This window comes from Ranitomeya variabilis, chromosome 3 (genome assembly GCF_051348905.1).
Source record: "Ranitomeya variabilis isolate aRanVar5 chromosome 3, aRanVar5.hap1, whole genome shotgun sequence".
Taxonomy (NCBI): Eukaryota; Metazoa; Chordata; class Amphibia; order Anura; family Dendrobatidae; genus Ranitomeya; species Ranitomeya variabilis.
The window spans coordinates 653,476,666-653,493,014 of NC_135234.1; the positions used below are offsets into that span (position 1 = coordinate 653,476,666).

Below are 16,349 nucleotides of genomic sequence, written 5' to 3' on the forward strand. Positions count from 1 at the left end.
TCTTTAGTTTACCCCCAGATGTAGAGCACTCCTGCGGATTGTGTTCTGGAACTCTGTTAAGTGCTTTGATAATCTTCCAAGTCCATCATTAGAGTAGATAAATAATGTATATGATGGCATTGAAAAGTTTGTGCTACTTTGCAAAGTTGCACTGAAAAAAGGATTTTTGGCTACAGATCCACGTCTTTAGGGATACTGATTTATTTTCCCGAATTTAAATGTATGTTGCACCCATATGATAAATCATGGCAAGTCTCTTGTAGCCCAATTATATCCAAGGTATTCAATTTGTATTTCTATTTTACATGAATTAAAGGAAACGTATCAAGTTTTCCCTAAAAATCGACGCAACGTCTTGTTATAACTTTCTAACAAGCTCTCGCTTGATGCCTCCTGAGTAATCTGGTGGCACGCGGTGGTGGCCTTTTCTCCCGAGTCCAGCTCGTGTAGGCAGTATTCCTTTGACTTTGTGAAATATGTTCCAGTTGTATCTCTTGGAACAATGAATGCCTTTGCTATTTTTTCGTAGCCTCTTCCTTGTTTTAACAAGACAATGATTTCTTCCTTAACTTTTTTGGACCACTCTGTTGACAACTCAAGATTATTAGTGAAATGCAAGCCATAACCTTTAACAAATGGGCTAAGATTCCTCAGGAACTCTGCCAGAAGCGAGAAAATTAAAACTACTGTTTATAATTACAAATATCATATATAAAAATGTATTTTTCTTCTACTTGCATTGCTCTAGATACCTCTTGAGTCAGAATTTTGGCCGACTTGGAAGAATAGTTTTTCGGTATGAAATATTTTGCTGCTGTGTTTTTTAGGTAAGCTGTCTAGGAATTGAAGATTCTGTGGATAATGACCCCTCTAAATTTGCACTGACATCACGAGGTACAGATCGCAGCTTAATGCGTTACACATTGCAAGCCTCTTCCGCTGACATTAGAATGGCCTGGGTGCGAGACATTGGGCAGATACTGGAGAGCCAGCGTAACTTTCTTAATGGTGAGTAACTGGTATACCGAGGATGTCATCCATTTCACATTAATTACAGTAAAAGAATTCTGCATTGTACCTCTGTTCTTCCTTCTAATGATTAATAAATTGACAAATGGGATTTACTGTTCCCCTTGTCAAAGGGGCATGTCCCTACAGTGAGATACTGTCCGCTCTGATTGGACGCTGTGAGACTGTGCATGGCCACATCCCCAACTAGTAACAAAGGAACAACACAAGTCTCGTGCACACGATACTTATTTCTGAGTGCAGATTCGGGGTAGAGTAAATCTGCAGCATGTCAATGCAGTGTTTTTGCAGCAGATTTCAACCACACTAATAAGTGTCGTAAAATCTGCACCAAAAACGCATGTAAGAAAACACTTCTATTTTCCACAGCATTTTTCCTGCCAAGAGATGCACCAAATACGTAACGTGTGCACAGACTCTTGGGGTATCTACAGACATTGAGTATTTGGTGCAGAAATTTCTGCACCATGTCTGCATCTCTTGGAAGGAGAAACGCAGAGGCAAAAACGTACCTTTTTGCCGTGTTTTTGCTGCTTTGCGTTTTTGGTGCAAATTTGAATGTAGATCATTGATCTTCATACATTTTTTGTTGTAAGTTGTAGATCTATGAAATGGAGTTTCAAGAATCTAGTAATAATCAAGTTTTTCTATCCAAGGGCAGTAATCAGTATCAGTAGTTAAATAATCCATTGTGGGTAATTTTGTAAATGAATGTTTCTCCTTCCCCTCATTGGGGACACAGACCATGGGTTGTATGCTGCTGCCACCTGGAGGCTGACACTAATTAATACAAAGAAAGTTACTGTAGCTCCTCCTCCGCAGTATACACCCTCATGCTGGCTCCCAGAAAACCAGTTCTTGCTTAGTGTCCGTAGGAGGCACATGGGTCTGCTATACAGAACAAAAACTCTTTATTATTTTAATTTTACATTTTTACATTTTTGATTTTACTTTTTCCAAGCGAAGGGGCCACGGCTCTGATCTCCACAAACCATCAACAGGTGAGCATGGAGAGTGTTGCCTCCCCGTATTCTCCTGTGACGTGGGATGCCATGTCTGAGCTGATTTTAGAGGCTACAGGTCTCTTAGAGGGCAACGATCTCTCCACACCCTTATCGGATGAGCACATGGAGTGTCGCCTCCATGTATCCTCTTCCGCAGCCAGGCCTTATGCCAGACATTCTGCCCTGTCTCATCCTAGGGGATTTAACCCCTTTGATGTACAGTGGCCCCCTTTTTGGCGTCCGAGCAGCCCCCACTGCACCACCACTGTTAAAGCGGATGGTACAAGGAGGCGGACGGTCCCTCTCCACCTCGCTATTAAAGGGATGGTGGATTGAGGGTTACCCCTTTATCTCTGCAGCATCCAAGACCAGTAGCAGCATCAGGAGGTCCTGCATCATACAGCTGGCTTACCTGCCACCCGGCAGCTTCTCAGGGTAAGTGCCAGGGCTGGAGGGCTCCATATAAGCAGTCTGGGGTGGCGTTGGATAAGTGGGCCCATCCTGGCGGTGAGGGGCGTGTATCGGCCCTTTCCTGCGTTGGCACCAGAGGTGTGTAGCGAACATGATTTTGAGTATGATTCGGAGGTTTACTGGATCTGGTCTTGCCAGTTTTCTGGAAAACGGTGGACTCACTTATTGAGGCCGTCAACCAATCTCTGTAGATTGACGAGGACTCCGGTCCTGCTCCGGATCACAGTGTCCTTCAAAATGACAAAACTCCCTCATAGAACATTTGCCATTCACCAGGACCTGGAGCGTCCGGATAAGCGATTGACTCGGGAAGCCAGCACGGTATCCTTTTTCAGCCAACACGCGAGCATGTGGAGAGTCGTCTCCATGTATCTTCCCCCGCAATGTGGGATGCCATGCCGGTTCTGATTTTCAGACCAAAAATCCTTTTTCATTTTAGTCCTTTTCATTTTTCATCTTTTTCATCAAATGACAGGGGTGACGGATCCTTTCAAGGTTTCAATCTCCTCAAACCACAACAGGCGAGCACGTGGAGTGTCGCTTCCGCATATCCTCTCCTGCGACGTGGGATGCCATGCCTGAGCTGATTTTTATGGGTGACAGGTCCCTTAAAGAGCACCTATCTCCCCACATCATCAACAGACGAGCACATGGAGTGTCGCCTCCATGTATATTCTCTTCTGCAGCCAGGCCATTGCCAGACAACTAGCTCTGTCCAAGCGGGGGCTTGAACTTCGTGGATGTACAGAGGCACCCCCCTTTTGGCATCCGAGCAGCCCCCACTGCATCACCACTGTTTAGTGGATGATGCAAGGAGGCAGACGGTCCCTCTCCACTGACGATGGATTGACGGTTCATCACCTTTAACTCTTTACCATCTAAAGACTGCAGCAACAGCAATAGATGGTTTATCCTGACCTGCTGGATACAGCTGCGTATTCTACCACCTGGCAGCTTCTCCGGGTACCTGTAAAAAAAAAAGAGATCTGAGGAAAGATTGGGCCGAATCTCCTGTAGTACACCCACAGGTATCCCGACTGGGAACAGTAACCTTCTCCCGGAGGCAATACAGTTAGCCAATCAAATCTCTCAAGCGAGAGACTATGTGGTCCACGCCTCTTTGGATGCAACTAGTTGCGTGACGCTGTCAGCAGCAAATGCCAGAATAATCAGAAAGGCATCATGGCTTTAGAGAATGGAAAGCGGACTCTGCCTCCAAAAAAGACATCACACCCTTACCAGAGTGGTCGGTTATTCGCCGAGAAGTTGGAACCAATCCAGGCTGGACCACTACTTCTTCCCAATCAGGGCGTTCCCCATGCAGGAATAAAGGATCGTACGTTTCCTATGGACCCAACCAGCAGTGGAAGGGTTGTCCAAGACAGTCTAGATTTAAGGGATCTAGGTCCCAAAAAAGGGACGGAAAAGTAAAACCGATCCTGGACCTCAAATTTCTAACCAGTTTATCAAGGTCTGCCTTTTCCGGATGGAATTCCTCCGTTCGGTTATTACTTTCTACGGAAAAAGGTGGAGTTTCTAACATCCATCGTCATGCTTACCTCCACATTCTGATTCAAACATTTTTGCGCTTCACCATTCGCGAACAGCGTTTTCAGTTCACGGCTTCACCCTTTGGCTTTTCTAGAGCTCCCGCAGTGTTCACAAGGGCCATGGTGGCTGTCATGTCCATCTTGCACTCTCGGGGCTTGGTCATCATATCCTATCTGAATGACTTTCTAGTCAAGGGACCGTACTTCCAGGTCTGCGCTGAAACCGTCTGTATCACTTGCGATACCCTGTTTCGCCTGGGCTGGCTCATAAGCTTAAACAAGTCTTCCCTATTTCCAGCCCAGCAGATATCCTTTTTGGAGATTGTCTTGGACACCTCCTGAGGGCTAGTGCTTCTCCCTCGAGACAAGGCCTTGGGCCTCCAACAGCGAGCTTGTGCAGTTTGTCCCTTGTCCCCTCTTCCATCTTAGTTGCTATGAGGGTTCTGGGAAAAATGGGGGCTTCAATGGAAACAGTCCCCATCGCTCCACTTGTCTCTGTGGGTCAGACAGGCGCTCAGATAGTGGACTTTGAGCTCTTCCCTCAGATTAGGGGAGATCCTTTCTCCCGGTTCAATGGTTAATAGTATCTACTGATGCCAGTCATGAACACACTGGTCAAGGCCGCCGATCAACTTGGGAATCCAGGCTCCCGATCAATGATCTGGAGATCTGAGCTTTATGGCTAGCCTTACAGCATTTCCACTGCCTTCTGGCTGGTCACCCCTTCCGAATTCTGATGATCTCTACAGGGCACATCTCAGGAGTAGGAAACTGGGCAGCAGGCTTCCTCAGCCATCAGGGTCTCACCTCAGGCGAGTGGGAACTTCATCCAGAAGCCTTCCAACAGATCTGCCTTCTCTAGGGAACTCTGATGTAGATCTGACGGCGTCCAGACTGAACGCCAAAGTACTCGAGTTCTGACCCAGGCGGGACTCTCACAACAAGTTGTGGGCGACTAGTGCTGTAAGCCCGCCTCAGTACGCATTTAGGTTGGGGCAGGAATCACGGATGCCTTCCCCTTTTTTCCTTCAAATCAATCTGGATTCAGGCCTGGCGCTCACTTCCAGATTTTGGCCTGATCGGTCTTATTGCAACATAACTGCAAGTAAGGACTTTCACACAGAGTTTTCTCGTGGTACTTCCCTATCGCATACTTCTAGATCTTTGGGACCTTAATTGGTCTTGGGCGTCTTACAGGAGACTCCTTTTGATCTGGACTGAGTTTACGGTCATGGAAGGTCGCCTTTTTTCTCTGCTGTCACGTCATTCAGGTGACTTTTCGGAGCTATCCGCTCTGTCCTTTCAGATGCCTTTCCTTATTTCCATCAAGGCAAGGTTGTCCTTGGGCAGGTCCCGTCCCTTGTTGCCAAGGTGGTATCGTACTTCCACCGTTATGAGGACATCGTTCTTCCCTCATCTTGTTCGGCACAAGTCCACATAGCAGAACAGGTTCTCCATACTCTGGACGAAGTGAGAGCTCTCAGAAGGTATGAGTTGAGGACAGCATCCTTCCGAAGGTCGGACGCTTTATTTGGGCTTCCTGATGGTCACAGGAAGGGTTTGTCCATTTTATCAACTATGATCGCCAGGTGGATTCGTTCCACCATCCAGGAGTCCTTCCACGTCAGAGGTCAGCCTATTCCAGCGGGGAACAGGGCACACTCCACTCGGTCGATAGAGGCTTCTTGGGCCATTAGGCACCAGGCGTCGGCACAATAGGCCTGCAAGGCTGTGGTTTCATCCAGTCTGCACACATTCTTGAAGCACTATAATATTCACATCCAGACTTCCACAGATGTGAGTCTTGGCAGGCGGACTCTGCGGGCCGCGGTAATGCGCTTTTAGGCAGTGGTTACTCAAGGCCTGATCTGTAAGGTTGTCCCCACCCAGGGACTGCTTTGGGACGTCCCATGGTCTGTGTCCCCCAATGAGGTGAAGGAGAAATAGGGATTTTTGTGTACTCACCGTAAATCCTTTTCTCCGAGCCAATCATTGGGGGACACAGCACCCACCCAATTAATGGCTTTGTGCTTGTTCTGTAATTTGACATGTTATACTCTTATATGTTGTTATTGATCTCCTACTGCTTTTGTACCGAACTGGTTCTCTCTGAGCCAGCATGAGGGTGTATACTGCGGAGGAGGAGCTAACTTTCTTTGTATTACTTCGTGTCCGCTTCCTTGTGGCAGCAGCATAACACCCATGGTCTGTGTTCCCCAATGATTGGCTCGGAGAAAAGGATATTACAGTGAGTACGCAAAAATCCCTATTTTGCTTCGGGACTTAGCATTTACTTCTATCTATCCTGCTAGAACACTCCCAACCTCCGAGATATGGATAGTAGAGCCATAATTAAAAGGCATAAGGGGTCTGTCCCACAGTAAGAGAAGTCTTGAAATCTTTTGAGTCAGTAGGACTTTATGGGCCTGGGAGAAAGGATCTTTGCACACCATGTTTGGTGCATCCAAACTGAGAATAAGAAAACAAAAAATAAAATAAACTATAGCAAACCAGAAAGTATATCAGAAATGGATGTTTATTACAATACACTAAATGTAATGGTATTTCCATTTCCAGCACTTCAGTCACCTATTGAGTACCAACGGCGAGAAAGCAAGTCTAATAGTCTTGGTCGATCTAGTAACAGCAGCATGATGGACACAAGTCGTGGGGGTCTCAGACCTCATTCATCTGCATCTATGGATAGAAATAAAGTGCCCAATCTCAAGTCATACAACTCTTCCTTGCCATCCCTTTACTTGCCTAGCAACCCCCGTGAAAGCCGACTTGGAAGCAAGGTAGGTCTTAAAATTTTGTAGTTCTTATAGGGTTTATTATTGATATAATTATAAAAACAATAATTTAATTTACACTGTCAATTTCCTATAATATCACAGGCTCACGCTCCTCGTAAGGGTTCACACGCAGATGTCCTCCCCCCAGCGGTTCTTACCCCAGCACACATCAATCTTGATTTAAATCATTATCCAGAGTCCTCCACTTCTACTGTCTCCAATGGAAACCCTCAAAGTGACCCTACCAGTCGGGTAAGGAGTACCTCAATACTTAGGGGCATTTCATTAAGTTCAATCAAAGGACCATTAAGACGCAACGGACCAGAAGACGCACCTAGGTTTTAGAGGAGGAAATTAGAAAACAAAATTGAAGCAAAAAATGTAGTCAATTATGTACTTAATATTCCCCATCCTGGTATGCATGGCTCCCTTATCCCTATCCTGGTATGCATGGCCCCCATCTCTGTCCTGGTATGCATGGCCCCATCCTTATCATGGTATGATTGGCACATATCCCCATACTGGTATGCATGGCCACAATCCCTATCCTGGTACATTGGGACCCCATCTACATCCTGGTATGTATGGCCCCCATCTCCGTTCTGGTATATATGGCCACAATCCCTATCCTGGTATGCAGGGACCCCATCTCCATCCTGGTATGTATGGCCCCCATCTCCGTCCTGGTATGCATGGTCCCATCCTTACCCTGGTATGATTGGCCCCAATCACTATCCTGGTATGCAGTGACCCCATCTCCGTCTTGGTATGCATGGCCCCATCCATATCCTGGTATGATTGGCCCCCTTCCCCATCCTGGCATGCATGGCTCCCATCAGAAAAAATACATTCTACTTACCTTCCCTGCATCTATCCATTTGTCTATTCTGAGCCTTTCATGGAAGTTCTCAGGTTTCTTCACATAGTTTCTGGAAGAATCCATAAAAAACAATGTTTTTGTTAGGCTCTGTCATGTGCTATATCACAGCTATTTGTGCCGTACAATTGCTTCCAAGTGGCAGATGGAGCACACTAGGGGTCTTTACAATTAATGATATGAGGATGCATCCATTACTAGATATGCCTCCATATTTTTCATCCAGGAATGGGTGTAGATTTCTACCATAGCCTATCATCTAAGGCAAAGTGACTTCTTTGTGCCCCCTTCTAGTACTCAACACTTGAAGCACATGCCCCAGTTCACACATGTGTGAGACATAAAAGGGTATTCTCAAATTTGGAAGTTATCTCCCTTATTAATAGGATATGGTATAACGTCATGATCGCTGGGAGTCCAAGCACTGGGACCTCCAACAATGCCTACAACCAGAGATTTGGAGATCTCTGTGTGAATGGAGAGGTAGTTGATCATGCACACTGCTGCTCCATTCATTTTTACAAGAGTGCTGAAGTCCAGCTGAGAGCTCTGTCTTAAGAATGATTGGAGTGACACTGTGCATGACAGACCAAAAAATCTCAGTACCAGAATGATGATTGAGAACCAAGATCTTGATGCAATAAGTGAATATTGCGAGAGGTAGCTGGATCGATGTCCTTAAACATTTATTACCTGCTTATTATTTATTAACCTTTCTCAAACACCCTTTCCCCCTACCATATTTTCATTTCTGCTTTGTCTTGTGCTTATCACGTATGTTCTAACATATATCTAGCATGTACCTACAGTGCTTACGGAAAGTATTCAGACCCCTTTAAATTTTTCACTCTTATTTCATTGTAGGCATTTGGTAAATTAAAAAAAGAAATGTAGACATGTTTGCAAATTTATTAAAAAAGAAAAACTGAAATATCACATGGTCATAAGTATTCAGACCCTTTGCTCAGTATTGAGTAGAAGCACCTTTTAAGCTAGTACAGCCATGAGTCTGCTTGGGAATGATGCAACAAGTTTTTCACACCTGGATTTGGGAATTCTCTTCCATTCTTCCTTGCAGATCCTCTTCAGTTCCGTCAGGTTGGATGGTGAATTTTGGTGGACAACCATTTTCAGGTCTCTCCAGAGATGCTCAATTGGGTTTACGTCAGGGATTTGGCTGGACCAGTCAAGAATGGTCACAGAGTTGTTCTCAAGGCACTCCTTTGTTATTTTAGCTGTGTGCTTAGGGTCATTGTCTTGTTGGAAGGTGAACCTTCGGCCAAGTCTGAGGTCCAGAGCACTCTGGAAGAGGTTTTCATCCAGGATATTTCTGTATGTGGCTGCATTCATGTTTCCTTTAATGGCAATCAGCTGTCCTGTTCTTGCAGCTGAAAAACACCACCATGTTTCACTGTTGGGATTGTATTGGGCAGCTGCATGGCTTTCGCCGCGCATATTGCTTAGAATTATAACTAAAAAGTTCTATCTTCATCTCATCAGACCAGAGAATCTTATTTCTCATAGTCTAGAAGTCCTTCATGTGTTTTTTACAAACTCTATGTGGGCTTTCATATGTCTTGAACTGAGGAGAGGCTTCCGTCGGGCCACTCAGCCATAAAAGCCCGACTGGAGGAGGCTGCAGTGATAGTTGACTTTGTGGACCTTTCTCCCTTCTCCCTACTGCATCTGTGGAGCTCAGCCACAGTGATCTTGGGGTTCTTCTTTACCTCTCTCACCATGGCTCTTCTCCCACGATTGCTCAGTTTGGCTGGACGGCCAGGTCTAGGAAGACTTCTGGTGGTCCCAAACTTCTTCCATTTTAGGATTAAGGGGGCCACTGTGCTCTTGAGTACTGCAGAAATTCATTTGTTACCTTGGCCAGATCTGTGCCTTGCCACAATTCTGTCTTTGAGCTTCTTGGCCAGATCCTTTGACCTCACGATTCTCATTTGGTCTGACATGCACTGTGAGCTGTGAGGTCTTATATAGACAGGTGTGTGCCTTTCCAAATAAAGACCTATCAGTTTAATTAAACACAACTGGACTCCAATAAAAAAGTAGAACCATCTCAAGGAGGATCACAAGGAAATGGACAGCATGTGACTTAAATATGAGTGTCTGAGCAAAGGGTCGGAATACTTATGACAATGTGATATTTCAGTTTCTCTTTTTTAATAAATTCGCAAAAATTTCTACATTTCTGTTTTTTTCAGTCAAGATGGGGTACAGAATGTACATTAATGAGAAAAAAATTAACTTTTTTGAATTTACCAAATGGCTGCAGCGAAACAAAGAGTGAAAAATTTAAAGGGGTCTGAATACTTTCCGTACCCACTGTGTATGCACTTTAGATATCCTTGATAAAGAACTTTTTGGTCGAAAGGTTGGACCCTTTCGTGCCGGATCAAAATAAAATATTAACTTATTCCATCAAGATCTTTGTTCTCCATCGTCATTTTGGTGCTGATATTTTTTGGCCTACATTAAGTCAGGACTGCGGTCCGTTCCTCGTGCATGTACACTCCAGGAGCAGTATTGCCTGTCTTTCCTCCACAACCAGTGCTACATTCACAGAGGGCTCTTCAGAGCCCTCATTCTTCGGATCAGTGGCTGATTCAGAGGTTGGACCTCCTGCGATCGGGAAGTCATTCGGTGGATAGGGTATAAGCTCCAAACTTGAGAATACCCCTTTAATCTTTAGACATTGTGTAGTATTTGGGAAGAGTGGGGGTAATATCACTTACTTCTTCTAAGTTAATAGGCTACATACTGAAGTGCAGCATCTACAAACCTGAGAAATATGTAAGATACCTAAAGGCATTAGGAGGGGTGTATGACACAAGGATTTAAAGGATATCAAAGAGACAATCCCTATGTTTTGCTCTGCCACTTAGGGCCTAAAGGTCTGTTTACACGGACCACCCGACTGGAAGATACCACTAATTTGGCTTGTTCATAGAGTGATTGACATCCTGTTTATATGGCAAAAGAATTGGGGACTTGTGTTTCTAACAAGGCTTGTTCACGAATATCTTGCAGTGTAAATGCCCCTCAACCTTCACTGTAGCACAGTATATCAGCTTTTCATAGGTGTTGCTTTTTTCTGTTAATCTAGGACAGTCTTTACATTCTTACTGCATGCATTGAACATTTGTTTTGAGCCGCCTGACATGTCTGTTTCCTCCAGAAGCTAAGTACATTGTCCCGGGAGCTCCCTGGCTACGCCTCACCCTCGGATGAAGTCAGTTTACCTACTCCTCGACTTGCAAAGCTGGATGAGGATGAACTGTGAATTGTGTCCTTTTTGTATGGGGTCAAAGTAGTTCCCTGGATTATCAGGACGGATCTGTGGCCTGAGAGGAGTAAAGAGAAGCCTTGGACTCCTGTGCTAGGAAGCTTGTGGGAAGGGAACTCACCTTATTTGGCCTTTTCCATATCCAGCACAGACTACAATCCGATGTCAACTCTAGAAAAAAAAAAAACTTTGTTTATATGATGAGTTATATAATGACTTCCTTAAGGAAGGGCCAATCAAGCCCCAGAATTGCTTGGGTGATATCCCGTGTTTACTATGTGCTCAAGCATAAGAAGAATTCTTCTTATTCTAATTTCAGAAAGACTGAAGGAAACTTGTGGGTGACAACATACGGCGCTCTGTGACAATGGGTTTCATTAAATGGACAATTTGTTTCTCAAGACCGAAGAGAAAATGTGTAACTATTTCATCCATTACCAAATTCAGCAGAAAGTGGTCATTGGATACAGAGCTTTCTACTGGCAATCTGACAATCAAGGAATCTGGGCAAAACATTAAAACCTTTCTCACACTGAGTAATGGTTGACCGTTATTGAGAAGTGATGGAAATGCCATGCCTGAAACTACCTGAGTGGGTACCTTGTTCTCTGTGGAAAAGCCATTTTTATGGAGGCTCTATTAAAGTGAATTGATCTCCAATTATACACTCTATACACCCACCAATTTCTACGACCTGTGTGAGGAGTACACTGTCCTTCAAAGATACAGATATCCTAAACAGCCGTGCAATATTTATGTTTGACAATTTACTCTACACAGTATTAACACTTACACCTTTTGGATGAATACATAGGTTATAACCCTGGGTTTTCTACCATTATGAGACCTTGTTTCTGTTAATAAAAACTATAGGGTAATTTACTTAAACTGGTGTGATATACGATACGCTGTAGTCTTAAAGGGGTTGTTTGAAGAATCCTTACAGAGTGTGCACTACACGCTGTCGGGAATCTCCAGTATTGCTGGAAAGAGCCAATGCTCATGGGTCTGAAGTATGCAATTTGGATACATGCGATAAAGTGCCGGGTTCGGCCTTGCTCCATACAATTTAATTGAGCGAGGCTGGACACATCCAGGAAAATGGGGCCAGGATTATGGTATACATGCAGTCATATGAACGCCTGCTATCACCAGCAACACTGGAGAATCCTGACAGTGTGCAGTGCGTACACTGTTAGGTTTCAGAAGTTTTAAGTCACATAGAGAGATCCCGGAAGAACCCCTTAAATCCAGAACTCGATGGAGTACAATGAGATAAATTTATTAAGAGGCGCAGCTTGTCCAGGTACCAGAACATCTGCAGATTTGTGCCAGTTTTTGATGTGAATTATTTTAAATGATGTTTAAATGTTCCGCTGTGTTTCAACCACAGTTATAGATACCATGTATAGCTGCGGTATTTGTGCATAGCACTAAATCCTTATAGCCGTCAATGGTTGTGGACTGCCAAAGAACTTAGCATTGGTAAATAATGTAAAAAATAACGGTGGTCTGAATAAGCACCTTAGACATAAGTCACATCCAGGAGCTCTATAACAAATTTGTACCTAAAGGCATCATGGAGGTCTCCTTTGGGTATGAAACGAAGATTTCCTTATAGTCCCGATTTCTGGTCATGAACTCTGCATTTAATCTGTAGATTTCCCGTGTAATTACTAAACTATTGTAATCTAGAAATTTGATCTGCGTTAAGACCAAAAGTTTTGTATGAATGTTATAAAGCTTCTTTCTAATACTTCTTCCTTAATTTACCACACTCCTAATTCTTATAGTTGTTTCTAAAGGAAACTTTGTCATATTAATAAAAAAGAAGCTAAATAATGTAATGGAGAAACCCAAAGAAGTCGCTGATAATCTAGAAAGGGACTCATCTCATCTGTATGGCATAGCTCCTTCAGATCTATTTTTCCAGCGTTCAGGAATATATTTCGAGTAGTCAGAGCGAGGACTTGGGAAGTCCAGCTGATGCTTCCTACATATAAAAACTATAATCAAAGTGAGAGCAGCCAAAGAAAGATTAACCAAAGAAAGTCATTTTATTACATGATATTGCCTCTATGTTGGAGTGATTCTAATTCATTCATTCTTCCCTTAAAGGGGTTGTATAGGATTAGGAAAACATGGCTGCTTTCTTCCAAAAATGGTGCCACCTGTGTCTACAGGTTATTACAGTATTGGAGCAAAGTTGCAAAAGCAGGTACATCATGGACAGGTGTAGTGCTGTTTGTGCAAGTAAGCAGCTATAATTGCGTCAAGTACAACCCCTTTAATTACCTTCCTATAGGCTCCACATGATAAAAGTTATCAGCAGGTAGTTTTGCTTTTAAATAGGTCATGGAGTGTAGTGTATGCAGACAGCACAACAATGAGATTGCTGCTTCCCTTAACTTTACAAGCCATAGTCATCAGACTCTAAGATTGCAATAATGGGATATCTGCTAGAATTGACCTTCTCCCCTTAATGACACAGACATCACACGCTGCTACGTGTCCTCATCCAAAGCCATATTGTAAGCAGCATTGTGCCAAATAGTAGAAGATATGCAATCTGCTGTGTATATTTCTCTATAGACCTAGAATAGTGCAGGTCACGTATATGAGATTATGACTGAATATGAGATTCTTCTTCAATTACTAAAGGTGACCATGTAAAATCCGAGTCTTATCCCCTTATAGCTCTGACATCCATTTATCAGTAAAGAGTAGATTCTTTGAAACTATTGATAGGCATGTATAAGTATATTGTAGAAATACAATGACATTATACAGATTCATTTTAATTCTCAGATTCAAGAATGGATATATAAAAAAATCAGAAAAAGAAATAATAGTGAGGTGCTTGCTAACACAACATAATACCCATGGCTGACCGAGGTGAGGTTGGTGAGGGATTAGGTACGATATAGGCGACTGACTAAGTTCACATATGAAGAGGCTTATTGGTCTATGAATGGCCATGTTATCAGGTATGTTTAGTATGGATCCATGCTCGCCAACTGTTCCACTCTTCAAATACCACCCTGGCAATTTGGAGGAGTCTTGGACTGAAAGTGGTTGGGTTTAAGTAAATCCCATCACAAGTGGGTGTCCCAGGTTGGACCAGGAGTGTTCCCGGGAGGGTTGGAAGTGTGTTTAGATGGGACAGAACATTAATACCCTATTTGCCAAACACTAATGTTGGTAAGTTTGTATACCTACAATACCAGCGAGTCAATGCTAGACCATTGGTCCCAGTTTCATTCCATAATGGGATAATAATGTTGCTTTTGAAAGATCATGGAATCAGCTAATGAGGACACCATCTACATGGAGCTTGTATATTCTCCACATGCGTCAAGTATATGCTGGTAAGGTAATAATCATCTATTGGACATACTATTAATTAGAGAAGACCAGATAAGTACCCCATGGTTCCCTTGGCAAATGTCCCACCCAGACTCGATGTCAGAAGAGGCACAGAGAGAGGCTCAGAAAACCCCATCAAGGAATATGAATGATAATACGTTGCAGATTATTCGTAATAATAAAAAAAAAAGTTCAAGAGACAATGGGTATGATTCAAGAAAACTGTGTAAGAGCAAGAATGTCTATGATACCGATTGTAACCGTGCATCACTATAGGAAGTGTTATAATTTATTGCCTTGGTGATTTAGTTTCTCTTTTAAACAGTTTTTCTAAATCCCCCACAATTTATTAAAACTACCCCAAACACCGTTTTGCAGTGCTTAGTCATGTGCCCAGTTCATGCTTCTTTACAGGATGCTCTCAAATGCTGCTCAGCAAGATCCATACTCTATGTACAAGCAATCAGAGAATGGGAATTCCTCTTCCTGAACCTCTCTGCTTTCCACTCAGACATGAAATCCCACTCCGCTTGTAAATAGAGTAAGAAGCTTAATGGGAAGCAGTTGAAAGCAGCCTCTAAAGGAGCATAAACTGGGCATGTGAAATAGTGTCTGCGAGAGAAAGAAGGCAATTAAGATAAAAATTCATAACTCTTCAATGCCTGGAGGATAATTAAATGGTAATAAAAAAAGTTTACTTACTCTTTGGCCGGGATCAGACATGCGAGAAACACGGCCGAGTCTTGCATGTTAATACCCGGCACAGCAGCCGGTACCTGGAATCGGATCGTGCGGCTCCATGTATTGCTATGCGGCCACACGCTCCACTCCTGAGTGCTGGCTGCAGTACCGGGTATTAGCATGTGAGACTCGGCTGTGTTTCTCGCATGTGTGATCCCGGCCTTTAATAAATGTAAACTAGAAAATCACTGAGTATAAGTAAGCAGTTACTATTACTAGCAGTTTGTCCAGCCTCGTGAAAATGTGTTCACAAAAAACCCTGATGGTAAAGGACTAAGATGTAAAATAGATCAGTCGGAGATTATTTCTATAACATTCTCAGTTTGTCTTGCTTACTGTGTTTTATTTCTATGATGAAGTACCTCATATGATGCAGACACGTCCTGAGTGCACATATCTATGGATAGAAGTTTTGTATTACCCTTCTAATTAAGTTCATGGTCAGTATAATATATGGCTGTGTTCACATGTACCAGTAGTAGGCGCTGTGTTGAATATATGTGGTCTGGTCACAGGTTTTAAAGGGAACCTGTCAGCAGGATTGTGCTGAGTAACCAACAGACAGTGTCAGGACGGCGCCATTATACTGCTTAACATGATACCTTGGTTGATGAAATCCGTCTTGTGGTTGTTGTTTAGTCTTTATTTGTAGTTCTCAGTTAATGATATACTCGTGCTCTGGGGCGGCCTGTGGGGGGGTCTTCATGTGGTGCTCTGATTAGGTATTCATTTTTAAAGTCGCATTCAGAAGGCAGGCGCTAGCACTGCAGCATGATCTCATGTATAATGTACTGTAATTATTTTATTTGGTAATATACATGTATTCAGAAAAAAAAACCTCTCAAAATGGCGCCGCCCACGTCTGCGCAGTAGCATCTATCAGCGATTCGATAGATGCTACTGTGCAGGTGCCGCCGGTGCCATTTTGCAATAGGAACAAAAATTTGTCTCCACAGAGACATGCTCCACCGATAATGCTACAGCGCAGGCGGCGCCGCCAGTGCCTGCCTGCTGAATGTGAAAATTTTTTTCAAAACATATTATATTCATAAGGGGCAGGCCAGTGAGGGATCAGTGACCTGTCAGAAGCCATACACACAAGCATATCATTAACTGAAAAGATGGATTTCTTAAACCAAGGCATCATATTAATCAATATAACGATGCCGACTTGACACTGTGTAGGTTACTCAGCACAGTCCTGCTGACAAGTTCCCTTTA

At 43.4% G+C, this 16,349-nt stretch overlaps 1 protein-coding gene across 3 annotated transcripts in view; it reads left to right on the top strand.

Annotated features, from left to right (window-relative positions):
- Positions 1-14,561, top strand: part of ARHGEF25 (Rho guanine nucleotide exchange factor 25) — a 434,366-nt gene extending 419,805 nt beyond the window's left edge. Inside the window, exons 14-17 of one of the 3 annotated variants that reach the window (XM_077297766.1) lie at positions 828-1,008; positions 6,632-6,852; positions 6,952-7,101; positions 10,917-13,856. In XM_077297766.1, the coding sequence (XP_077153881.1) occupies positions 828-1,008; positions 6,632-6,852; positions 6,952-7,101; positions 10,917-11,018 (654 nt within the window). In that variant the 3' untranslated portion in view covers positions 11,019-13,856. Of the gene's footprint in view, positions 1-827; positions 1,009-6,631; positions 6,853-6,951; positions 7,102-10,913 lie in introns of all 3 variants that reach the window. The other 2 variants (XM_077297765.1, XM_077297768.1) reach the window with 2 other exon arrangements.
- The last annotated feature ends 1,788 nt before the right edge of the window (positions 14,562-16,349 follow it).